The sequence below is a fragment of the Anoplophora glabripennis genome, unplaced genomic scaffold (assembly GCF_000390285.2).
Source record: "Anoplophora glabripennis isolate ALB-LARVAE unplaced genomic scaffold, Agla_2.0 scaffold11, whole genome shotgun sequence".
In the NCBI taxonomy this organism is placed as follows: domain Eukaryota; kingdom Metazoa; phylum Arthropoda; class Insecta; order Coleoptera; family Cerambycidae; genus Anoplophora; species Anoplophora glabripennis.
Window position 1 is genome coordinate 673,627 of NW_019416496.1, and position 26,946 is coordinate 700,572.

At 32.4% G+C, this 26,946-nt stretch overlaps 2 protein-coding genes across 2 annotated transcripts; both read right to left on the reverse strand.

Moving 5' to 3' along the window:
- Window positions 1–5,059: 5,059 nt before the first annotated feature.
- Window positions 5,060–13,218, reverse strand: LOC108908266 (cytochrome b561 domain-containing protein 2-like). Its single transcript, XM_018712247.2, has 3 exons — window positions 12,913–13,218; window positions 8,164–8,368; window positions 5,060–5,770 (listed from the first exon to the last, which is right to left on the reverse strand). The coding sequence occupies exons 1-3, from the start codon at window positions 13,081–13,083 to the stop codon at window positions 5,466–5,468; spliced, it is 681 nt and encodes a 226-aa protein (XP_018567763.1). The 5' UTR covers window positions 13,084–13,218; the 3' UTR covers window positions 5,060–5,465.
- Window positions 13,219–18,573: 5,355 nt separating this feature from the next.
- Window positions 18,574–25,804, reverse strand: LOC108908260 (cytochrome b561 domain-containing protein 2-like). Its single transcript, XM_018712235.1, has 3 exons — window positions 25,581–25,804; window positions 19,661–19,865; window positions 18,574–19,167 (listed from the first exon to the last, which is right to left on the reverse strand). Exons 1-3 carry the CDS (start codon window positions 25,749–25,751, stop codon window positions 18,863–18,865), a joined length of 681 nt encoding a protein of 226 aa, XP_018567751.1. The 5' UTR covers window positions 25,752–25,804; the 3' UTR covers window positions 18,574–18,862.
- Window positions 25,805–26,946: the final 1,142 nt, after the last annotated feature.

The window sequence follows — 26,946 nt, forward strand, 5'->3', positions numbered from 1 at the left end:
TTATCGTCATCATCAAATATTAAAAAAATTATATTACAAGCTGTTTAAAATATTATTACGAATTTTGTTTATTTGGAAATATATTTTCTGCAGTATTTCAATACCAAAAAATGAAAATAGTAGGTAGCTAATTAACGAAAATATGATTAAATAACTTAATTGTAACACCACTGCAGAATATCATATGATACATACATAGATATTCCTTTAAAAACATTTTTATCAACACACATACATTTAGGTAAATGCAGTAACGCAAAAAACAGATATTGATAAAAAAGTGTACAAAAGAAATCCGTAAGTACGCCTGGCATCATTATCAAAGTCTTGTTGCTAGGATACGCTTAGGTATGCGGGCCGCTGTATTTGATTCTTCCTAAAATTCTACTGGTAGTGTACTCTACCGGCAATTCGGAAATTTAAAACTGCTGGCCTATTCCAGGAGCGGTCTGTGGCGATAGCTATTTTGTCTGTGGCTTAACTATGGTACAGTAGCGTCTTAATCTTGTACAGGTAATATTTATTTATTGCAGATAAAGTTCGTGAATGCCATTATTTCAGTTCGTACAAGTTGTTTATGCTTTTTTAACGTATAAAATACCTGCTGATACGGATTCCTGAAAATTTAGAACTCACGATAGCAATCAAAAAAGGTGTCGTAGAAGTTCAGTTCTGAATCGAGTGGTACTATTCGGCAGAAAGCCTTTTGAATTATCTCACGTTAGTACTTATCGCTGTTATTAGGTAAATGTCTTCGAGTGTTTCTAATCAAAAAATTGATAGTATATTACAGCAAAATTTCAATAGATACATTGTTCTACATGAGAGGTAGCATGTCCAATGATAAAGACTTGGGAAAATCTGAATCCCGTTTGAAAATTTCTAAATATTTTGACGATCGTAGCTGCAGGTACTTGATGAACTTGAATATGTACTCAAACTTCTATAGAGGCATACATTTTTGAACTAATCAATTGATCAGAGTAAGGATTTGAGTCAAGTTGAAAGAAATCTACAGAACTGGTTTGGAGGATAGGAATTTCTAAACGTATTAGAAACTATTATATAAGTTTTAAAATATAATAAAAAAATATAATCCTATAATGCTTAATTCACGAAATAATTTAAAGATTCCTGCCAATTTATGGAAAATTTTTATTATAAATGTACCCATTTTAAAGAAAATTTATCAATTACTTGTTTCTGCAAAATAAATTCAATAAATTAATGACTTAATAGTTAAATTACTTTAAGAGTTAAATTGTGACAAATTTATAAACATTGTAAAAAAACATTGAAGTAAGCAAACAAAAACCTAAAAGATGTGCCTTTCATTGCACAATATTACCTTGATTCAAACAGTAATATTTAAATACTGTTTACACGAGGATTGTGAATTTAGATAAATAGTTGAAATTTATATAAATAAGTTTGTGAACTTTTAAAAAATTTCTTATTTAGTTTAAATGTACAGGGTTTTTATTAAGTATCGTTTTTTCTTAAAAATTTTAATAACTTTAGCCGATTTTGTTGAAATTTGGCAGTGTTATTTATGGCAGAAAGGGGCTAATTTAGCCCTAACTAGATTAAAATCATTTTTGACAAAAAAAATGCGTGTCACTGACTTTTTTGAAACTTTTATATTTTTTGCATTAAGCAACTAAAAACACAACTTTTTTATGTCTTTTATATCATGCTTCGTTTTTGGAGAAAAAAAATAAAAATCCCTTTTTTTGCTTTGCATGCCCCTGAGACAACATAATAAAAAATTCAAACTACCAAAAACTGGGGTGTTATTTTTTCCATGTCGATTCTAGTCTTAGAAATTGTTATAAAAATTAATGCTAGCTTTAAAAAATTGTGTTTCATTAATTATTAAAAAATGTTTTATTTTTTGTTGTCCCGATTTTTTTTTCTCCAAAAAGTAAGCAAGATAGGAAAAAATTAAAAAGAGACAAAAATGTTGCATATTTAGTTGCTTAACACGAAAAAAATATAAAAGTTGTAAAAAAGTAAGTAACACATTTTTTTTTGTCAAAATTATTGGTTAAGTTGCCCCCCGGGACGCCACTGCACTTAATCATTTTAATCTAGTTAGGGGTAAATTAGCCCCTTTCTACCATAAATAACACTGCCAAATTTCAACAAATTCGATTAAAAGATTATTAAGATTTTTACGAAAAAAACTAATTTTGAAAAACAGTTTGAGACCCTTATGTTTAAATAACCTTTTCGTTTTAGAATCACTCACAGAATCACCTCTTGTACAAGTACTTAATAAACACCCTGTAAAAACCACATGCTCCTCGGAAATTGAAAATAGAGTATTAAGCACAAAAAAACTATATCACAATTTATTATGTAATTTGAGTACTCCCGACAAACTGTTATAAAAAAACAAATCAATTTATAAATTAACTAAATTATAACGATTTTCTGGTACGATCTGCGACGATAAGGAAGATGGCCCTGAAATATTTGTTCATTTTCACTGAAAGATACTTACAGCAGCGGTGCACAGCACCAGGTGCCACAAGAGGACACTATCCAGTTCGTAGTTATCGAAGAACAACCAAAGCAGCCAAACCGTCGCGATGGCCACAACCTGGTGGAACACCAGTTTCAAGATCCACAGCAGCCTCTGCGTTAGAGTGATTTCCACTTTGGCTACGGTCATGGCGATCTGTCATTGGTGACACCTCTTGCGTATGTGAGGATTCCGCTCGTGGACAAACTATTTATGTATAAGTCCTTAGCATAATAATTTATGGAAATGACAGTTATCCGTAATAATTCGACACCTGAGCAGAACCGGATTGACTGAGATATTTGAGATATCGAGAAGCGTTTTTGATTCTAAGATATGATTGAGATGTTCTCCACTTGTCCACTTCTCCAAAAGCTTTGACTAGAGTTTAATTTTTTTTAATTAATTATTTCACGATAGACTAATTTAAAACAAATCACCTTTGAAATAATTTGAGAGTAACCACGGAAACGCATCATACATGCCAAACTCTGTATTATTGTCAGCGTTGTTTATTTATTTCTGTCGATTAAATTTATGCCTATAAAATTTACTCAGTAGAAAATCCCGAAATTCCCTATAACATCCCAGAGCATGCGGCATCAACAAATATCCAAAAACTATTGCTTTCTTGAAGCGTCAAGCTGTAGGATATATACCGAAAGAGTCCAAAATTTTCACAGCAAAACAAGTAACCAAATTTTTATGTGACGCTCCAGATGAACAATATCTACTACCAAAAGCAATTTTAGTGTTTGGGATCTTTGGTGCGTGTCGAAGAGATGATTCAATACGTTTAAATTTAGAGGATGTGGTAGAAACACAGCCACACACAAAAAAGTTGTCTGTACTTTTCACGCGACATATGTTATTCGAAGTATTTTTGCCTCCTGATCACAAATCCGGTGTCAGAATTGAGCCTATCACTTCAAAGGAATTTCCTAACCTCAAAAAACAAGTCAAAATAACAAAAACTCACGTAAAAGTGCTAGGAAAAATACAAAAAAATTTTTTTTTTCTGTATTCAAATGTTCATTTATATGGTTATTAAGACTCCGCCAAACGTGAATCCGCGGTGAAAATTGATGGTTCTTTTTCTAACCTCAAAAAAGCAGGTCAATTTAGGTCAGATGTCACGAATTTTCAAAAAATAACATATTCGCGCCAAATTCGGTGTACGGGGGTTTTCGGGGTCGCTGATCACGGATCCGAGGTCAATTTTGCAAAATTCAAGATGGCGGATCCAAGTTGGCCGACCAAATTTTCAAAATTAACCCATTTGCGCTAAATTTAGTATAAGGGGGTTTTCGGGGTCGCTGACCACAGATCCGTGGTCAATTTTGCAAAATTCAAAATGGAGTATCCTAGGTGGCTGACCAAAGATAGGGTTAAAAAACATAATTTTTTAGGGAATTTTTTTGGGGTCTTTAAATTGAGTATAGGACCTTCATACTTGGCTCAAGAAAAGTTCATGTTATGTAGAATCATCACACCAAATTTCATCAAAACCGGTTCTATAGATTTTGCATAATAATTTTGCAATCCAGATTTTAAAAAAGAAATTGCAAATTGTCTAAATGTTGCACAGCAAAAACCAAGGCCCTTAAATATTTGAAAATTTTATCACATATAGAAAGGCTCTCAAGCTTTCAAACGTTTTTTGAAAAATTCGAATCCGTCCATAAGAAGAGCTCTAGCGCTTGTTTAAACATTGGTCGAATTTTTGTACTTGTAAACAGTTAGAATAACTTTGTTAATATTGAATCAAATCAAATTTTTTAAAGCAGGATTTAAAAGTTATTGGTTTTTGCTGTGCAAAATTTTGAAAATTTACAAATTTTTTTTCAAAATTTGGATTGCAAAATTATCATGTAAAATCTATCTATCTTTTGATGAAATTTGGTGTGATCGTTCTACATAACATGAAGTTTTTTTGGACCAAATATGAAGGTCCTATACCCAATTTAAAGATCCCAAAAAAATTCCCTAAAAGTAATGTGTTTTAACTCCAATTTTGGCGATTTCTTTTATTTTTACAATAATAATCAAGATTCATTCGATTTGTAACTATGTAGTCATATTTTGTAAAAATTTAATTACAAACATTTTTTTCTTCCATTTTCGCCTAAAATCAACTCAAGATACATAATTAAATAGGAAGAAAAATATGACATTTTTCGACTATTTTATCATATTCTGCCGCCAAAAGTTAAGCCCACGTTTTTTTTATGCGCATAGAAAAATTTTAATTTCAAATGATATTTGAAAGCCAAAAAGTAAAAAATCTCCGTGAATATACGATTCACCCAAATATGGACTTTTTGAAACAGATAGGTACCGTCTGGACTATATAGACATGTTATCAATATAAAATATATGTAAGTTCTTTGGATATTTTTCATTAGTATCCATCTCTTAATTGTTATTTCTCTCTGGGTTTTCTTCAAATAAATATCTCGTATACTATTCAATGAAAATAAAACGTCTCATTATCAAACAATATTTTATTATAAAATCCAATAAGGGCACAATATCAAATATAACCTAAAAGTATCCAAGAATAACCTAAAATAGTATCTCTTGGTTATTTTTCAGTTTTTCCAAACACAATAGGAGTAATATTACAGAATAAATAAATAACAATAACAATAATATTAAGATTAAGATAAATGATCGTCATTAATATGTTGGTAACAATAATTCAATTACTCATATTGATACACCTCCACACTATCAAGGCATTTAATGCATTCGCGATAACCGTTCTTCTATTTCCATTCATCCTTCACCAACATGAAGTAAGTCCTTTGGTCACTCTCCATTGGTACTTATCCCGACTATAATTTCCTTCTGAACTTCTTCCTGGCAATTTCCTTTCCACCAAATCCTGCCAATCCTACCAACATAACGACAATCATCTACGCTTAACAAAGAAAGCCTACGAGAACATATTCTTGAGTTGACTGTAACAAGACTTAAACGCTGCTAAGCAACTCCAGAAGGTTATAATCGCAACCAGAGCTACTAGTGACTTCAGCTGGTCATCCGTAACCAAACGACGGAAGGCTCCTAAGTAGAATCCCAGGCACAAACTGGCGATGCCGATGGCGTAGCAGGCGATGCCGATGAAGTTGTGGATGAATTTGAAGATGACTGGACGCGCGATGTTCTTCAAGCCTTGAGCATGCCAGGAGAAGAGACCTAGGATGATGGACACAAAAGCCAAGAGCCACGACACCAAACCTTAAAAGAAAAAGGACCGTTTAAAACAAGATTGATGGACTGGAATTAAATTTTTTAATGAGTACTACAATTTAAGCAAATCTGGTGCTGTCAAAGGAAGGAATGTGTCCATAAAATGTTCATCTTAAATCTAGGAACAATTATAGTATAATCTTGTCTTAGGTTAATACCTCTCAAATGTTAAAAGCATCAAATCTAGTTACTGACATGTGGTCATATATTACTGCTATCTGTTATCTTTGTATCTATCCAAAATTTGATAAAGATTTATACTTCACATCATAACACTGAAAGTCAATCAAAATGTCTGGTGAAAGCATCTTATTAATCTACACATTATATCAATAAAAATGAGTCATGTAGATGACGCAAGTAAGTTTGCTTTGTAGGGGGAAGAAAGTGACTACCTGTTATAGCGTGGTTGCTCACAAAATGCGGAACTCCTCTGACGTTTTTATTCCTAATTTCACAAGCTATGCCTGCAGTGACAGCCGCAATACTGATCCCCAGTAATACTCCATGTACCCAATTCTTCTTGGGCCTTTCTAGCCCTTGGGACCACAGGTTGTCTCCAGCGAATAAGATTATGGCTTCTGCCATCAGTGGGACATACTGGAATGAAAAAAATATAAGTAACAAATTGCAAAATGGCCGGGGAAACACTTCCAATCGTCTCAATTACATAATGTCTGTAATTACGAAACAATAGTGTGTATATTAAGCTATGAGTATTTAATAACGGCTATTAATCCTCGTGTATGAAAGTTACGATACTAGGTGTAGGCGTATTTCATAGCACATTGAAAAATAACCACTTTGTTTTCAAACTGTTTTAAATTTATGAAGAAATTAAGTTATAATTAGGGAAATACTATGGAAATTAAACAAAACATAGAAATGTTAAAATGTTCATACTTGGTAGTTTGGTAAATGTAGATATTGATGAAGCAATGTTTATTAAATTACTGGTTTGGCTGTTTTTAGTCGGGAATTTGATCAGCCACGTTGACTTTATTTTAAATTGATTGGTCAATGTCGTCTGCATGAACTTCTACCCACCGTGGAGTGTTAGCGAGGTGATGTTGCCACAAGCATCAACCAATATTATGACAGAGCTAGTTATTGGGAAGTAGCAATTTCTCTTCTGTTTCCAAATTTGTTTATTCCTGCGTTTTATATCTTTGCATTTTTTTTAAACTCTCAAGATACACAATTAAAGGATTTTCTGAAAAGCTGTTAACTTAATTCTTTTCAATTCACATAGATAGTTAAATTTTCCATGGGCGTAGAAAGAGGCAATGTACCTTTCTGTGTGTGAACGCTTTTTTTAGTGACACTGTGCATTATTTACAATAAATGGTTGTTTAAAATTCAGAAAACGCGTATATTACATCAATGTAAAACTTTTTGCAAATAAAAGTCTTTCCCTTAATTGTCTCTAAAATCCCGGTCCGAAACGTCAAATAGTTAATTAACAATTAATTAAACTCCATTTAATGCAAAAAGAGCGAATTCCCGAGCGGCTTTTGCCTAACCCAGGAACAATTTGTTTCTAACGCGATTTTGCACGTTCTACTTTGTTAGTTGTAGAGGGCTACTTAATTTTTCTTATTCGATAAGCTTCTTTGGTTTAATTAGAACCTATATCTACGATATTATCTTCTAAAATTAACGTTTACTAATTAAACAATTCCTTGGTCTTTGGATTGACCGTCTTTTCCATAAATTTCACCAACATCCATAGCTTTTGGCAATAATAATGCGAAATTTTCGAGAAAACTGATTTTTTCGTGCTCAACCCTTATTTCCCAATTAACAAATTTGTGAAATATGACTTTAGATACCTTAACTTGTAGGTAATTTAATTGCCTACAACATAAAATTACTAATTTTCTTATAGGTCATCTAGATTTTCGTGGGCAGTTAAAAAGTTGGAAAAACCCTCACTGTGGTAAGTTTCCNTTTGAAAAAATTTAGGGGATAGCACCCCCACTTAGGGGGTTGGTATGCTTTTTGAGCCAAAAGTTGTCCCCCTCAGAAACAAATTTGACCTATTTTTGGATTTTGCCAAAAAGTTCTTTACTACCCTGTAATGCTTTGCGGTACGTTTTCGATGGGCTACCCTGTATATTACTGTCAACTGTTATCTTTATATCTATCCAAAATTTGATAAAGATTTATTGTTTTTGACCGTGAGATTAAATTTTCCAGTTGCGATCTTGGCAAAATTCAGTCTTCAAACATCAGAACAATATATACTTCACATCATAACACTGGACGTCAGTCAAAATGTCTGGTGAAAGCATCTTGTCAATCTACACATTATATCAATAAAAATGAGTCATGTAGATAAAGCAAGTAAGTTTGCTTTGTAGGAGGAAGAAAGTGATTACCTGTTATAGCGTGGCTGCTCACAAAATGCGGAACTCCTCTGACGTTTTTATTCCTAATTTCACAAGCTATGCCTGCAGTGACAGCAGCAATACTGATCCCCAGTAATACTCCATGCACCCAATTCTTTTTAGGCCTTTCTAGCCCTTGGGACCACAAGTTGTCTCCGGCGAATAAGATTATGGCTTCTGCCATCAGTGGGACATACTGGAATGGAAAAAAAATATAAGTAACAAATTGCAAAATGGTCGGGGAAACACTTCCAATCGTCTCAATTACATAATGTCTGTAATTACGAAACAATAGTGTGTATATTAGGCTATGAGTATTTAATAACGGCTATTAATCCTCGTGTATGAGAGTTACGATACTANGGCGATGCCGATGAAGTTGTGGATGAATTTGAAGACGACTGGACGCGCGATGTTCTTCAAGCCTTGAGCATGCCAGGAGAAGAGACCTAGGATGATGGACACAAAAGCCAAGAGCCACGACACCAAACCTTAAAAGAAAAAGGACCGTTTAAAACAAGATTGATGGACTGGAATTAAATTTTTTAATGAGTACTACAATTTAAGCAAATCTGGTGCTGTCAAAGGAAGGAATGTGTCCATAAAATGTTCATCTTAAATCTAGGAACAATTATAGTATAATCTTGTCTTAGGTTAATACCTCTCAAATGTTAAAAGCATCAAATCTAGTTACTGACATGTGGTCATATATTACTGCTATCTGTTATCTTTGTATCTATCCAAAATTTGATAAAGATTTATACTTCACATCATAACACTGAAAGTCAATCAAAATGTCTGGTGAAAGCATCTTATTAATCTACACATTATATCAATAAAAATGAGTCATGTAGATGACGCAAGTAAGTTTGCTTTGTAGGGGGAAGAAAGTGACTACCTGTTATAGCGTGGTTGCTCACAAAATGCGGAACTCCTCTGACGTTTTTATTCCTAATTTCACAAGCTATGCCTGCAGTGACAGCCGCAATACTGATCCCCAGTAATACTCCATGTACCCAATTCTTCTTGGGCCTTTCTAGCCCTTGGGACCACAGGTTGTCTCCAGCGAATAAGATTATGGCTTCTGCCATCAGTGGGACATACTGGAATGAAAAAAATATAAGTAACAAATTGCAAAATGGCCGGGGAAACACTTCCAATCGTCTCAATTACATAATGTCTGTAATTACGAAACAATAGTGTGTATATTAAGCTATGAGTATTTAATAACGGCTATTAATCCTCGTGTATGAAAGTTACGATACTAGGTGTAGGCGTATTTCATAGCACATTGAAAAATAACCACTTTGTTTTCAAACTGTTTTAAATTTATGAAGAAATTAAGTTATAATTAGGGAAATACTATGGAAATTAAACAAAACATAGAAATGTTAATATGTTCATGCTTGGTAGTTTGGTAAATGTAGATATTGATGAAGCAATGTTTATTAAATTACTGGTTTGGCTGTTTTTAGTCGGGAATTTGATCAGCCACGTTGACTTTATTTTAAATTGATTGGTCAATGTCGTCTGCATGAACTTCTACCCACCGTGGAGTGTTAGCGAGGTGATGTTGCCACAAGCATCAACCAATATTATGACAGAGCTAGTTATTGGGAAGTAGCAATTTCTCTTCTGTTTCCAAATTTGTTTATTCCTGCGTTTTATATCTTTGCATTTTTTTTAAACTCTCAAGATACACAATTAAAGGATTTTCTGAAAAGCTGTTAACTTAATTCTTTTCAATTCACATAGATAGTTAAATTTTCCATGGGCGTAGAAAGAGGCAATGTACCTTTCTGTGTGTGAACGCTTTTTTTAGTGACACTGTGCATTATTTACAATAAATGGTTGTTTAAAATTCAGAAAACGCGTATATTACATCAATGTAAAACTTTTTGCAAATAAAAGTCTTTCCCTTAATTGTCTCTAAAATCCCGGTCCGAAACGTCAAATAGTTAATTAACAATTAATTAAACTCCATTTAATGCAAAAAGAGCGAATTCCCGAGCGGCTTTTGCCTAACCCAGGAACAATTTGTTTCTAACGCGATTTTGCACGTTCTACTTTGTTAGTTGTAGAGGGCTACTTAATTTTTCTTATTCGATAAGCTTCTTTGGTTTAATTAGAACCTATATCTACGATATTATCTTCTAAAATTAACGTTTACTAATTAAACAATTCCTTGGTCTTTGGATTGACCGTCTTTTCCATAAATTTCACCAACATCCATAGCTTTTGGCAATAATAATGCGAAATTTTCGAGAAAACTGATTTTTTCGTGCTCAACCCTTATTTCCCAATTAACAAATTTGTGAAATATGACTTTAGATACCTTAACTTGTAGGTAATTTAATTGCCTACAACATAAAATTACTAATTTTCTTATAGGTCATCTAGATTTTCGTGGGCAGTTAAAAAGTTGGAAAAACCCTCACTGTGGTAAGTTTCCTGATCTCAAAACAAAAAATACACCCTTCGAAACGTTCTATGCGACATTTAAAATATAACAAGTCCAGTCCTGTACAGTGAGACATCTGCCTATTTTTTTTTATCATAAATAAACAAAGAAATTCGATATGGTCCAAAGGATTATTTTAAGCTTCAGGATAGACGATAATTGTTAAACTAATCCTTACACCTCTAATTTTTGCCCATCATATATCTTAAGGGCTTAAGTACAGTTACAGTAGCGTCCTAATCTTGTACAGGTAATGTTTAATTGCAGATAATGTTTGTGAATACTGTGTTTTAGTTCGTACAAGTTGTTTATGCTTTTTTAATGTAAATACCTGCTGATATGGATTTCATCAAAAAAGATGTCGTAGAACTTCAGCTCTGAATCGAGTGGTACTATTCGGCAGATAGCCTTTTCGATTATCTAACGATAGTACTTATCGCTGTTATTAGTTGGTAATTTTTGTCGATTGTTTCTAATCAAAAAAAATTATAGTATATGTACGGCAAAATTTCAATAGGTACATTGTCCTACATGAGAGGTAGCATGTCCAATGATAAAGACTTGGGAAAATCTGAATCCCGTTTGGATTTTTTTAAATATTTTGACGTCGTAGCTGCAGGTACTTGATGAACTTGAATATATACTCAAAACTTCATAGAGGCATACATTTTTGAACTAATCAATTAATCTGAGTAAGGATTTGAGTCAAGTTGAAAGAAATCTACAAAACTGGTTTGGAGGATAGATATTTCTAAACTTATTAGAAACTATTATATAAGTTTTAAAATAAAACAATATATAATCCTATAATGCTTCATTCAAGAAATAATTTAAAAATTCTTCACAATTTATGGAAAATTTTTATTATAAATGTACCCATCATAAAGAAAATTTATCAATCACTTGTTTCTACAAAATAATTTCAATAAATTAATGACGAAATAGTTAAATTACTTCAAGAGTGACAAATGACAAAAATGACAAATTTATAGACATTGTAAAAACATTCAAGTAAGCAAACAAAAATGATGTGCTGATATGGTCTTTCATTTCACAATCTTACTTGATTCAAACAGTAATATTTAAATACCGTTTATATGAGACGTGAATTTAAATAAATAAATTTATATGAATAAATATGCGAATTAAAAAAAAATTACAAAATTTCTTATTTAGTTTAAATATTCAGGGTGTTTATTAAGTACTTGTACAAAGTTCAAAGAGTGATTTTTTGAGTGATTCTGAGACGAAAAGTTTATATAAACATAGGTCCGGTCTTTTCAAGACAGTGTCAAGTTTTTTTAAATCATTTTTTTCATAAAAATCTTAATAATCCTTTAGCCGATTTTGTTGAAAATTGGCAGTGTTATTTATGGTAGAAAAGGGCTAATTTAGCCCTAACGAGATTAAAATTGTTAAGTCCAGTGGTGTCCCGGGGGCACCTTAACCAGTATATTTGACAAAAAAAAAATGTGACATTTTTCAAACTTATACTTTTTCGCATTAAGCAACTAAAAATACAACTTTTTTGTCGCTTGAATTTTTTTCGTATCTTGATTTCTTTTTGGAGAAAAAAAAAATAAAAATCAATTGTTTGCATGTCCCTGGGAAATATAATAAAAAATTAAAAAAAAAAATTTAGTTTAAAAATTATTAAAAAATTTTTTTGTTCATGGATATGCAACAAAGTGATTTTTTTGTTCCAAAAAGGAAGCAAGATCCAAAAAATCAAAACATAACAAAGTTGTATTTTTAATTGCTTAATGCGAAAATACTATAAGTTTAAAAAAGTCAATGGCGCACATTTTTTTTGTAAAAAATATTGGTTAAGGTGCCTCCCGGGACGCCACTGGACTTAATAATTTTAATCTAGGTAGGGCTAAATTAGCTCTTTTCGACCATAAATAACGCTGCCAAATTTCAACAGAATCGCCTAAAAGGTTATTAAGATTAAAGAAAAAGATTGCACCCCTGTGCCTATATAAACTTTTCGTCATATTGTTAGAATCACTCAAAGAAACACCGCTTGTACAAGTACTTAATAAACACCCCGTATAAAGCTCATGCTGTATTTGAAAATAGAGTATTAAGCACAAAAAACTATATCACAAACAAAATTGTGTTTTTTTTTCAATTTATTATGTAACTTGAGTCATCCCGACAAACTGTTATAAAAAACAAATCAACTAATCTAAATTATAACGATTTTCTAGTACAATTTGCCAGAATAAGGAAGATGGCCCTGAAATATTTGTTCATTTTCAGTAAAAGATACTTACAGCAGCCGTGCACAGCACCATGTGCCACATGAGGACATTTTCCAGTGGGAAGTTATCGAAAAACAACCAAAGCAGCCAAACCGTCACGATGGCCACAACTTGATGGAACACCAGATTCAAGATCCACAGCAGCCTCTGCGTTAGAGTGATTTCCACTTTGGCTACGGTCATGGCGGTCTCTCGTTGGTGACACCTCTTGCGTATGTGAGGATTCCGCTCGCAGACAAACTATTTATGTATAAATCCTTAGCATAATAATTTATGGAAACGATAGTTATCGGTAACAATTTGACACCTGAGCAGAATCGGATTGACTGAGTTATTTGAGATATCGAGAAGCGTTTTTGATTATAAGATATGATTGAAATGTTCTCCACTTGTGTTAAAAAAAATGCAATGATGAGTGATTCCATATAAAGTGAATTCTCTCAATTAAATTTATGCCGATAAAATGTACTCAGAAGAAATCCCAAAATTCTCTATAACATCCTAGAGCGAGCGGCAATCGCGAATTTATTACCAGTACAATCCAGGTCAGGAATACGAATATCAAATTTTTACTGAACGGCGAAGTCTGAACAAAATGAAAACTGTGACGATATTCTTCTAGTTTGCTTTGTCGAAAAAGCTAAGTCTATGAAATCTTCCACGTTATGTAGTCGATTCTCAACTCTAAAGAGTTGTTTGGCCATAAACTAAAATGTTAACATTGACAAATATCCAAAAACTATTGCTTTCTTGAGTGTCAAGCTGTAGGATATAGGTATACCGAAAAAGTCCAAAGTTTAACAACAGAACAAGTATCCAAATTTTTTATGTGAAGCTCCAGATAAACAATATCTACTACCAAAAGCAATTTTAGTGTTTGGGATCTTTGATGCGTATCGAAGAGATGATTTAATACGTTTAAATTTTTTACGAGATGCAAAAACTCGTACATCAAGAAGTTTCACCATTACCAATGAAGGATGTACATTTGAGCCCTACACACTGTATGGTAGAGATGCAGCTCTACGACTTAAAAATATGAACAGCAGAAGATTGTTGCATATCGAGACGGCAGGTGTTACGTTCAACGCGTTGATGCCATACCAACAGTGGTGTTCCGAAAATTCTTGCAGAATACCTAAAACTAGAAGATCCCAGAAAATATACCGTGCATGGACTAAGGCGTTCATCGTTCATCGGAAACCATGTTGGTGGAAATCGGCGCTGATTTACTCACTCTGAAAAGGCGCGAAAGATGGCGTTCTTCCAATGAAGCAGAAGGATATATCGAAGAATCCATACAAAGAAATATTGAGGTCCACGAAAACTTGTTTAACCCTTCCTATTAGCAAGATACAACAACTGTATCATTAGGTCGAGAAAATCAAAACATTTGCGAATAGTCTGCTTCAATAACTGCAGTTTCACAAAATGAAACTCCAAAATAACCAAACCTGTGCAATAATACGAATTGCACAATAAACATAACCATTAATCAAACATTAACTCAAACTAAAAACATTATTAGTTGAAGCTGTTCTTATTAATAGTTAGTTAAAATTAGTTAATTTTCAATATTCTTACTCTACTTGTTTTTTTATACCTATAACTGTTATGAAAATAAAAATGTTCCAAGTTTCTTTTGTATGTATCTTTTTATTTTATACTTTGTTTTTATGTTTTTGTTTTCAAAGAAGTACAACAAAAAAATATCGTATATTTTTCCGAGCTTGCATGACTTCCGTGTGTGACTCACGCACGGAAAAATCCTTATTTCCAGACTCCTCAGGAAATATCTTATTTCATGGCTTGAGATTCAATTTAAAAAAAAACGTTAGTTGTTTTTCTGTATTGTATGGTACATATACCTAATTGAAAAAGTTGAATATCATCCCAAACGTACTATTTTATTATTTTATAAATCTGGAATCGAACTACTGATGTAAGTGATGAGCAAAGATTTCAAAGAATTAAAAAAAGATCGCTTGATGTACACTGTAGCATTATTCATATCTCCTAAAGGTGGCAAATAATTATCGTCAATAAATTTATTTAGCGTAGTACCTCCCTGTATTTTGATAAAACCTCATATCTAAGGACGTGACAAAACTAAAATGTAATAGGTGCGTAAAATCAAGGAGCGACATTTTTAGCAACAATTTGGTTTATCATTAAGAGTATATGTACATTTTAAAAATGTATAGCTGTTCTGAACAGACCTGAAGATATATCATAAAGTATTTTTAACTTTCTTTAGTGAAATTGTTGCGTTTAAAATCATGTTTTTTCCATTATAGCTTTTTTCTGTATTTACAGGATGTTCTACAAGGAACTCTACACACTTTAAAGAAATCTTTGTCAGGTAAAAATAAGCAAAATGTTTAAATAAATGTTGATCGAAGAATGCACTATTCTCGAAACAGATTTTTCACTTTTTAAATTGTAATGTCCGTATATTTTATTAAAACGACACATTTACGGAATAAAATGTTGCCAAATATTCATATTTGCAGATTTTGAAGTAAATTGCACTTTTTCTTCGTTTTCTGAAAAAAATTGTTAAACACTTTGAAAATCAAGGCTAACCAAAACAGTAGTTTTGTTTAAAAAGTATGTTGTTTTAACAAAGCATATAGAAAAATTGTACCCAATTTTCTTGAATCGAATTTTTTAAAACTTGGCACGCCATTGAATTGCGGCTCTATCTGACAGCCCTAATAATGAGTCATTCACAAGTGTTATTTAGGTACTTTTTTAATTCATAGTAGATCGTCAACCTTGCTTTTGTGGATGGCAAATATTGAAGAAAAATGTAAATTTTCGAAAAAATTTCCGTGATGGTATGCTTATATATTTTCCAAATGATCAAGTCAGCGGTTCTAACGATTACGGTGGGGAGTACCTAATGAATCCGTGAAACATTATACACTATTGTATAGGTCTTTGTGAAACACTTTACATAATTTCACATGATTTTCGCTCATCATAAATAAATAGAAGATATGAAAACAAAATTGTTTGCTTGACTTAAGAGACGATTTCCAATTTCAGTTATTCACTCAGAAAAAGTGAAAATATGAAAATGTGGATCCTTATGTTGTCGAGGGTGTACTTTCAGAATTCGCGATCAGAAAAGACCTAACTCGAAAAAAACATGAGTTTTGTAAAAATTTTACATTTTGAAAATTTTTTTTGGATTTTTTTAAACATGAATTGAAAGTACCTAGAATATAGTATAAAGTTCAATATATTAGATGAACTTGCCCAATGCTATTTTCTGAAAATCGCAATAGGAAATATGTCAAGGTCACATATTTTTTTGCTTAATATACAAAAATTCAACATGATCGACCTTGTATTAAATTCTTCAAAAAATAAACCTTTAACAAATGCTAGCAAGTCATAGTAGAGGGTGAGTAGAGAAAAAAGTTCATATAAACTTTATCAAGTGTCACGTATGTACGAGTGTTAGGGGTAAAGAACGAAATATCTCTTAAACAGTTTTTTCGTTATAACTTGACTACTATAATGGATAGAAAGTTGATTTATTTTTGTTATAAAGAGGAAAGAGAAAGCTATCGAACGATGGTATGAAGTTTGATTTCGCAACTAGTAAGATAATCGGTGGGTAGCTCAAAATTTTACATATGAGAGGTCGCGATCTTACTTTTTGAATTCTGGGACGTAAGTAATTTCCAAAAGTACAATAAAAAAATTGGCGACTTAAAGAAATATACAGAGTGACCCATTTGAAAGCGGGCCACCCTCATAACATTTTTATTTATGGAGCGATTTTGACGAATTTTTTTTTGAAATGTAGAGGGGGAAAAAGTGTATTTTGGGGCCAAGCGCCGTCCAGTTCTCTTTTAAACTAAGGCCTACTAGATCACATTCAGAGGCTGAAAAATCCAGAATCCATATTAGCGATTTTTTTAGAAAAAATCTACGTACGCCACTGGATTCGGCGTGCCCTGAAATGGATCTGTACCAAATTTCATGAAAAAATATTCAACATTAACGATTCTGCGGCTAAATTGCTGTCAAATTGTTTATTATGCATAAAGAAACTTTTTATCTAGTAACCCATGCGATAATAAATCAATCACAACAAATATTTAATAACACGTTTAATAGACATCATTATACCAAAATACAATGAAACAGACAGAAAAATGAACGAGAAATTAACATAAAATTTACAAAAAATACAATAAAATAAAATTAACACACATGAATTAAATTAAATTCTGGAATTTTCAACTAAATCTCCATTTAATTGAATGAATATTTTTGTAAATGTTGCCTCTCCTAGATTTTTTTTATGGGGGTTCATTAAAGAAAAAGTTTACTACACTCGTCCAATGAATGCAGAAGAACTGCGCGAAAGAAGAAGATAGGCATGCGCTGAAATTACAACACATCAATTGTCTAATGTTATGGCACACATTCAAAAACAATACAATAAATGCATTCAATTAAATGAAGATTTAGTTGAAAATTCCAGAATTTAATTTAATTCATGTGTGTTAATTTTATTTTATTGTATTTTTTGTAAATTTTATGTTAATTTCTCGTTCATTTTTCTGTCTGTTTCATTGTATTTTGGTATAATGATGTCTATTAAACGTGTTATTAAATATTTGTTGTGATTGATTTATTATCGCATGGGTTACTAGATAAAAAGTTTCTTTATGCATAATAAACAATTTGACAGCAATTTAGCCGCAGAATCGTTAATGTTGAATATTTTTTCATGAAATTTGGTACAGATCCATTTCAGGGGACGCCGAATCCAGTGGCGTACGCAGATTTTTTCTAAAAAAATCGCTAATATGGATTCTGGATTTTTCAGCCTCTGAATGTGATCTAGTAGGCCTTAGTTTAAAAAAGAACTGGACGGCGCTTGGCCCCAAAATACACTTTTCCCCCCTCTACATTTCAAAAAAAATTTCGTAAAAATCCCTCCATAAATAAAAATGTTATGAGGGTGGCCCGCTTTCAAATGGGTCACTCTGTATATACAGGGTGAATCATTAACAATGGGAAAATCGAAAGCTGAAGATACTACAAGTAAAATGGTGACCATTGTCGCAAATATGCCTTATCCGAAAGTTCATAGTTTCGGAAATACAGGGTGTTGAAAGTAAAAATTTTAAATCGTTTTTTTGTGATTATTCTGAAAATATGTAGGCTAGGAAATTTGTGAAACTATATTTTTTTAAGCGGCGAATAAGATGCGTGTTGCAATTTCAGCGTTGGTCATAGAGGGCGCCACTTACGGCCAATTTTACAGAAAATTTAGTTAATAATTCTTTACCCTCTATGTCTAATATGAAACTTGATCCAAAACCCGAAAGAGCAATAATTTTTCCATTAATTATATACCCTTGTTTCATTTCGGTATCTCGATCCGTTTTCGAGAAAAATCGATTTAACGAACACTATGTTTTGATAATACGAGAAAGTATCTAATAGCGAAATAAACGCGCTTCTTCATGTTATTACAACAATTAACAATAAAACAAATGAAATACCTACGTAATAATGATTTAAAGTAATTGTTCGAAGAATCCACCGTTGACATTGATACACTTTACACAACGTTTTCGTTTTCATAATATTTTTTAACCCCATTTTTAGCGATTTTTTGATTTTTACAATAATAAATCATGATTAATTCGATTTGTAACTAGTCATATTTAGTCAACAATAACAATAATATAAATGATTGTCATTAATATGTTGGCAACAATAATTATACATCTTGGTGCACCTCCACATTATCAAGGAATTTAATGCATTCGCGATAACACCAACATGAAGCAAGTCCTTTGGTCACTCTCGATTGGTACCTATCCCAACCACAATTTCCTTCTGGATTTCTTCCTGGCAATTTCCTTTCCACCAATTCCTGCCAATCCTACCAACATAACGACAATCATCTACGCTTAACAGAGAAAGCCTACGAGAACATATTCTTGACTTGACTGTAACAAGACTTAAACGCTGCTAAGCAACTCCAGAAAGTTATAATTGCAACAAGAGCTACTAGTGACTTCAGCTGGTCATCCGTGACCAAACGACGGAAGCTTCCTATGTAGAATCCCAGGCACAAACTGGCGATGCCGATGGCGTAGCAGGCGATGCCGACGAAGTTGTGGATGAATTTGAAGATGACTGGACGCGCGATGTTCTTCAGGCCTTGAGCATGCCAGGAGAAGAGACCTAGGATGATGGAGACAAAAGCCAAGAGCCACGACACTAAACCTTAAAAGAAAAAGGAACGTTTAAAACAAGATTGATGGACTGGAATTAAATTTTTTAATGAGTACTACAGTTTAAACAAATCTGGCGCTGTCAAAGGAAGGAATATGTCGATAAAATGTTCATCTTAAATCTAGGAGCAATTATAGTATAATCTAGTCTTAGGTTAATACCTCTCAAATGATAAGAGCATCAAATCTAGTTACCGACATGTGGTTATATATTACTGTCATCTGTTATCTTTATATCTATCCAAAAGGTAAAGATTTATTATGTTTGTACGTGAGATTAAATTTTCCAGTTGCGATCTTGGCAAAATTCAGTCTTGTTGAATAACCTAACATCAGAACAATATATACTTCACATCATAACACTGGACGTCAGTCAAAATGTCTGATGGTGAAAGCATCTTATCAATCTACAAGTTATATCAATAAAAATGAGTCATGTAGATGACGCAAGTAAGTTTGCTTTGTAGGGGGAAGAAAGTGACTACCTGTTATAGCGTGGTCGCTCACAAAATGCGGAGCTCCTCTGTCGTTTTTACGCGAAATTTCACAAGCTATGCCTGCAGTGACAGCCACAATACTGATCCCCAGTAATACTCCATGCACCCAATTCTTTTTGGGTCTTTCTAGCCCTTGGGACCACAAGTTGTCTCCAGCGAATACGATTATGGCTTCTGCCATCAGTGGGACATACTAGAATGAAAAAATATAAATAATAAAGCAAAATAACTAGGCAAACACTTCCAATCGATTCAAATATTCATAACAAAGTGAATAATAAGCACTTTGTTTTAAAAATGTATTAAATTTATGGTGAAATTAAGAATTATAATTAAGGAAATATTATGGAAAATAAACAAAACATAGAAACGTTGAAATTTTCATAGTTTTAAAGATGCAGATATTGATGGAGCAATGTTTATTAAATTAATGATTTGGCTGTTTTCAATCGAAAACAGAAGTTTGATTACCCACGGTGACTTTATTTTGAATTGCGTCAACCAATATTATGACAGAGCTACTTGGATTCGGAAAATTTAAATAAGTAGGAATTCCTCTTCCCATGGTTCGAAATTTGTTTATTCCTACGTTTTTTTATCTTCCATTTAGGTACTTAATCGATGAAACAAATGTGTCTTCGCATTTTTTCATCAAAATAAACAATAAGGCATTTCCTGAAAAGCTGTTACCTTAATTTCTTTCCAATCCACGTACATAGTTAAATTTTCCATGGGCGTAGAAAGAGGCAATGAACCTTTCTGTGTGTGAACGCTTTTTTTAGTGATACTCTGTGCATTATTTACCTATTATTTACAAATTATTTACGATAAATGGTTGATTAAAATGCAGAACTATTCTCATAAAATTTATTGTCGACTACAAACAGATAAGTGCTATCTCTTCACTTGAACTTAAACAATGTATGAAGCCTGTTTTGCGTTTACCAATGACTACAGCAACGGTGACATTTTTTTAACTGCAAATGGAGATTCATTTCTTAAACGTGTATAAATTTTTTAATATTTTCAGCGATGCAAAAGATATCTAATCCCGGTCCGAAACGTCAAATAGTTAATTAACAATTAATTAAAAATAAACTCCATTTAATGCAAAAAGAGCGAATTCCCGAGCGGCTTTTGCCTAACCCAGGAACAATTTGTTTATAAGGCACGTTCTACTTTGTTTGTTGTAAAGGTATACTTAATTTCAACTTTTTGATTTTTTTTTCTCGATAAGCTCCTTTGGTTTAATTAGAACCTATATCTACGATATTAACCTCTAAAATTAACGTTTACTAATTAAACAATTCGTTGGATTGACCGTATGTTTCATAAATTTCATCAACATCCATCGCTTTTTGCAATAATAATGCGAAATTTTCGAGAAAACTGATTTTTCCGCGTTCAACCTTTATTTCCCAGTTAACAAATTGGTGAAATATGACTTTAGATACCTTATAGACCGGGAGATATTAGACTGAAGTTCGACGACGTCTTTCTCGTTTATGCCTCTGAGAGTACTGAAAGGTAACCGAGAGACAAGTACAATAAACTACAAAATAAAGATGGTCTGCGGGACACCTTTGTGAAAATTCAATTTTCCTTTTCAAAAAAATGTGTACAGCGACGTATTTCTCACTTATGCCATGTTCGTAAGTTGAAGAGAAGTATCGATTTTATCACAAAATTTTTTTGGGATAAGTGTCGCAAGGGATCTAAAAATGGAAAACTTTGTAAGAAAATGTGAAAAATATATTTATTTGTCTACCAATTTCTCATTAATGCCAATTAGAAATATGACATTATTATATTCGAAAAGCTCATAAAACACATTGGCATAAGTATTACTAACGACTAAAGAAAATAGGGCTTTGGAAAAGCAAAAAATATGCAAAAAAAATTTTATTAAATGGGCCTATTATGAATATCTCGAATTTATAATCATAATTTTTTGCTTTATTTTTAATTTGCAACAAGATATTAATCTTGTTTATGTCTGCCAATTTACTAAATGAATCTTGCAACACTGAACCAATTGTTCATAAAACAAGATATTTCCATTTGGTGATACAGTTAAAAAGTTGGAAAAACCCCCACTGTGGTAAGTTTCCTGACCTCAAACAAAAAATACAACCTTAGAAACGTTCTATACGACATTTAAAATATAACAGGTCCAGTCCTGTACAGTGAGACGTCTGCCTATTTCTTTTTATCATAAATAAACAAAGAAATTCGATATGGTCCAAGGATTATTTTAAGCTTCGGGCTAGACGATAATTGTAAACTAATCCTCACACCTCTAATTTTTGCCCATCATATATCTTAAGAGCTTAAGTACAGTTACAGTAGCGTCCTAATCTTGTACAGGTAATGTTTAATTACAGATAATGTTTGTGAATACTATTATTTTAGTGCGTACAAGTTGTTTATGCTTTTTTAACGTAAATACCTGCTAATACGGATTACTGAAAACTTAGAACTCGCGATAGTGATCAAAAAAGGTGTCGTAGAACTTCAGTTCTGAATCGAGTGGTACTATTCGGCAGATAGCCTTTGGGATTATCTTATCGCTGTTATTATTTGGTAATTTTCTTCGAGCGTTTCTAATCAAAAAAATTGATAGTATATGTACGACAAAATTTCAATAGGTACATTGTTCTACATGAGAGGTAGCATGTCCAATGATAAAGACTTGGGAAAATCTGAATCCCGTTTGGAATTTTTTAAATATTTTGACGGTCGTAGCTGCAAGTACTTGATGAACTTGAATATGTACTCAAAACTTCATAGAGGCATACATTTTTGAACTAATAAATTGATCAGAGTCAAGTTGAAAGAAATCTACAGAACTGGTTTGGAGGATAGGAATTTCTAAACTTATTAATATCTATTATATAAGTTTTAAAATATAAAAAAATACAGGGTGGTCCCGAGGTAATGGGCCAAAATTCATGGGTAGATTCCCGAAGCAAAAATATTGCGATTTAGCCGAACTTACCTTAGTCCAAAAGTTGATAGTTAAAGTGATACAGGGTGTTAAATGTAAAATATTATTTTAGTTTATTTCCATTTATTTCTTAATAAATGCAAATATCTACACAAAATTTTGGGGTTTGGGGTTCCTTGATAGAGGAATTGAAATTTTTCATATTTTGGTTATAGTTCATAGAGGGCGCTAGCTGCCGTTGTGTGCTTTGAAAACGACATAACTTTTTCATGCTTTAAGGTATCTCATCTTTGGTATCAAATTTTTATTTTCCAACTTTTTCTACTCAAAAAAGGTATACTTTATGAAAATAGCTGTCTCGCACCATTTCCGAGATATTTGGCTTTGAAACTTCCAATGCTAATAGTTGAAATAATTAAAACAATTTAGAAATGTCAAAAACAAGGGTTTATTTAGAACGAAAAATTGTAATGAACAGTAAAATAGTAAACATTAGTAAAAATATGCTTTTTTGACAATAATGGCTCAAAATGTCCACCTCTAACTTCAATACATTTATCAACGCGTTTATTAAAAGATTGTCTTATTTTAAAGTATAAATCCTTAACGCGAAATGACTTTACAGCGTTTAAAACCTGCTGCTAAAGTTCTTCTCAGGTGTTTATAGTTTCTCCGTAAACAACTGACTTCATGTAACTAGAAAAACGAAAATCTCGGCATTATATCTCACATTTATGTATACGAGTACACAATTTAAATTGTAAGCTAAGATGTAATTTTAATTAGGTACGAATAATACTTAACAGAAATTAGCATACAAATAATGTCAGCAATAAGACAAGTGGAAAACGTCAATTATTTGATTTTCGTCCAAATCCTAATTAAGAAACTTTACAGCTAAATTAATAATACCTGTGGGTACTTAATTGTAATTTAATGCAACAGCATTGGAAGTTTCAAAGGCAAATATCTCGAAAACGGTTCGAGATAGCTATTTTCATAAAGTATACCTTTTTTGTATATAAAAATTTGGAAAATAAAAATTTAATACCAAGTATGCGATACCTTAAAGTACAAAAGAGATATGTCGTTTTTAACACATTCAATCTATTGCAGCTAGCGCCCTCTATGAACTTTTACAAAAATGTGAAAAGATTTCAATTCCTCTACCCAAAAACTTCAAAGCCCAAAATTTTGTGAGGATATTTGCATTTGTGAAAGAATAAATGGAAAAAAACTGAAATAATATTTTACATTTAACACCCTGTATCTCGTTAACTATCAACTTTTGGACTAAGGTAAGTTTGGCCAAATCGCAATATCTTTTCTTCGGGGAATCTACCCATGAATTTTGGCGAGACCACTCGGGACCACCCTGTATAATACTACAATGCTTAATTCAAGAAATAATTTAAAGATCCATCCCGATTTATGGAAAATTTTTATTATAAATGTACCCATTATAAAGAAAATTTATCAATCACTTGTTTCTATAAAATAATTTTAATAAATTAATAGCGGAATAGTTAAATTAGGTACTTCAAGAGTTAAATTGTGACAAGATAGACATTGTAAAAAATATTCAAGTAAGCAAACAAAGATCTAAAAGATGTGCTGATATGGCCTTACATTGCACAATGTTACTGATTCAAATAGTAATATTTAAATACCGTTTACATGAGGACGTGAATTTAAATAAATAAAGTTATATGAATAAATATGTGAACTTAAAAAAAAATTATAAAATTTCTTATTTAGTTTAAATATTCAGGGTGTTTATTAAGTACTTGTACAAAGTTCAAGCAGTGATTCTTTGAGACGAAAAGTTTATATAAACATAGGTCCAGTACATAGGAACGTAGGTCTTTTCAAGACAGTGTCAATTTTTTTTTAAAATCATTTTTTCATAAAAATATTAATAATCCTTTAGCCGATTTTGTTGAAAATTGGCAGTGTTATTTATGGTAGAAAGGGGTTAATTTAACTCAGATTAGATTAAAATTATTAAGTCCAGTGGCGTTCCGGGGGCACCTTAACCAATACTTTTGACAAAAAAAATGTGTGCCACTGACTTTTTAAAACTTTTATATTATTTTCATATTAGTCAACTAAAAATACAATTTTTTTTTGTCTCTTGATTTTTTTCGTATCTTGCTTCCTTTTTAGAGAAAAAAAAATAAAAATCAATTTTTTGCATGTCCCTGGGAAATATAATAAAAACTTCAAACTACCAAACTATCAAAAACTGGGATGCACCTACCTGTTATTTTTTCCATATCTATTAATAATTAAAAAACTAAACTAAATGTTGGTGTTTTAAAAATTATTAAAATTTTTTTTTTGTTCATGGATATGCAACAAAGTGATTTTTTTATTTATTTCGTTCCAAAGAGGAAGCAAGGTCCAAAAAAATCAAGAGATAATAAAGTTGTATTTTTAATTGCTTAATGCGAAAAAATTATAAAAGTTTAAAAAAGTTAATGGCGCACATGTTTTTTGTCAAAAATATTGGTTAAGGTGCCTCCCTGGACGCCACTGGATTTGATAATTTTAATCTAGGCAGGGCTAAATTAGCCCTTTTCGACCATAAATGACACTGCCAAATTTCAACAGAATCGACTAAAGGATTATTAAGATTAAAAAAAAAGTTTGCACCCTTGTGCCTATATAAACTTTTCGTCTTATTGTTAGAATCACTCAAAGAATTACCACTTGTACAAGTATTTAACAATCACCCCGTATAAAGCTCATGTTGTTTTTGAAAATAAAGTATTAATTAAGCCAGTACAAAAAAACCATATCGGTTTTTTTTTCAATTTATAATGTAACTTAAGTACTCCCGACAAACTGTTATAAAAAACAAATCAACTAATCTAAATTATAACGATTTTCTAGTACAATCTGCCACAATAGGGAAGATGGCCCTGAAATATTTGTTCATTTTTAGTAAAAGTTACTTACAGCAGCCGTAGACAGCACCAGGTGCCATAAGAAGATACTATCCAGTGCGAAGTTATCGAAAAACAACCAAAGCAGCCAAACCGTCACTATGGCCACAACCTGGTGGAACACCAGATTCAAGATCCACAGCAGCCTCTGCGTTAGAGTGATTTCCACTTTGGCTACAGTCATGGCGGTCTGTCGTTGGTAACACCTCTTGCGTATGTGAAGATTCCGCTCGTAGACAAACTTTTTATGTATAAATCCTTAACATAATAATTTCTGGAAACGATAGTTATCGGTAATAATTCGACAACTGAGCAGAACCGGATTGACTGACTTATTTGAGATATCGAGACGCGTTTTTAATTCGAAGATATGATTGAGATGTTCTCCACTTGTGTTAAAAAAATGCAATGATGAGTGATTCCATATAAAGTGATATCTGTCAATTAAATTTATCCCGATAAAATGTACTCAGAAGAAAACCCCGAAATTCCCTACAACAGCCTAGAGCGAGCGGCACAAGCAAACGCTAATTTATTACCAGTAAAATCCAGGTCAGCAACACGAGTATCAAATTTTTACTGAATGGCGAAATCTGAACAAAATCAAAACTGTGACGATATTCTTCTAGTTTACTTTGTCGGAAAAGCTAAGTCTATTAAATCTTCCACGTTAAGGAGTCGACTCTCAACGCTAAGTTGTTTGGCCATAAACAAAAATGCTAACATCAACAAATATCCAAAAACTATTGCTTTCTTGAGTGTCAAGCTGTAGGATATAGGTATACCGAAAAAGTCCAAAGTTTAACAACAGAACAAGTAACCAAATCTTTTATGTGAAGCTCCGGATAAACAATATCTACTACCAAAAGCAATTTTAGTGTTTGGGATCTTTGGTGCGTATCGAAGAGATGATTTAATACGTTTAAATTTTTTACGAGATGCAAAAACTCGTACATCAAGAAGTTTCACCATTACCAAATGGCATGAATGCACATTTGAGCCCTGCACACTTTATGGCAGAGATGCAGCTCTACGACTTAAAAATATGAACATCAGAAGTTTGTTGCATATCGAAACGGCAGGTGTTACGTTCAACATGTTGATGCCATACCAACAGTGGTGTTCCGAAAATTCTTTGCAGAATACCTAAAACTAGAAGAAAATATAAAGTGCATGGACTAAGGCGTTCATCGTTCAACGGAAACCATGTTGGTGGAAATCGGCGCTGATTTACTTACTCTGAAAAGGCACGGAAGATGGCGTTCTTCCAATGTAGCAGAAGGATATATCGAAGAATCCGTACAAAGAAATATTGAGGTCCACGAAAACTTGTTTAACCCTTCCTATTTGCAAGATACAACAACTGTATCATTAGGTCG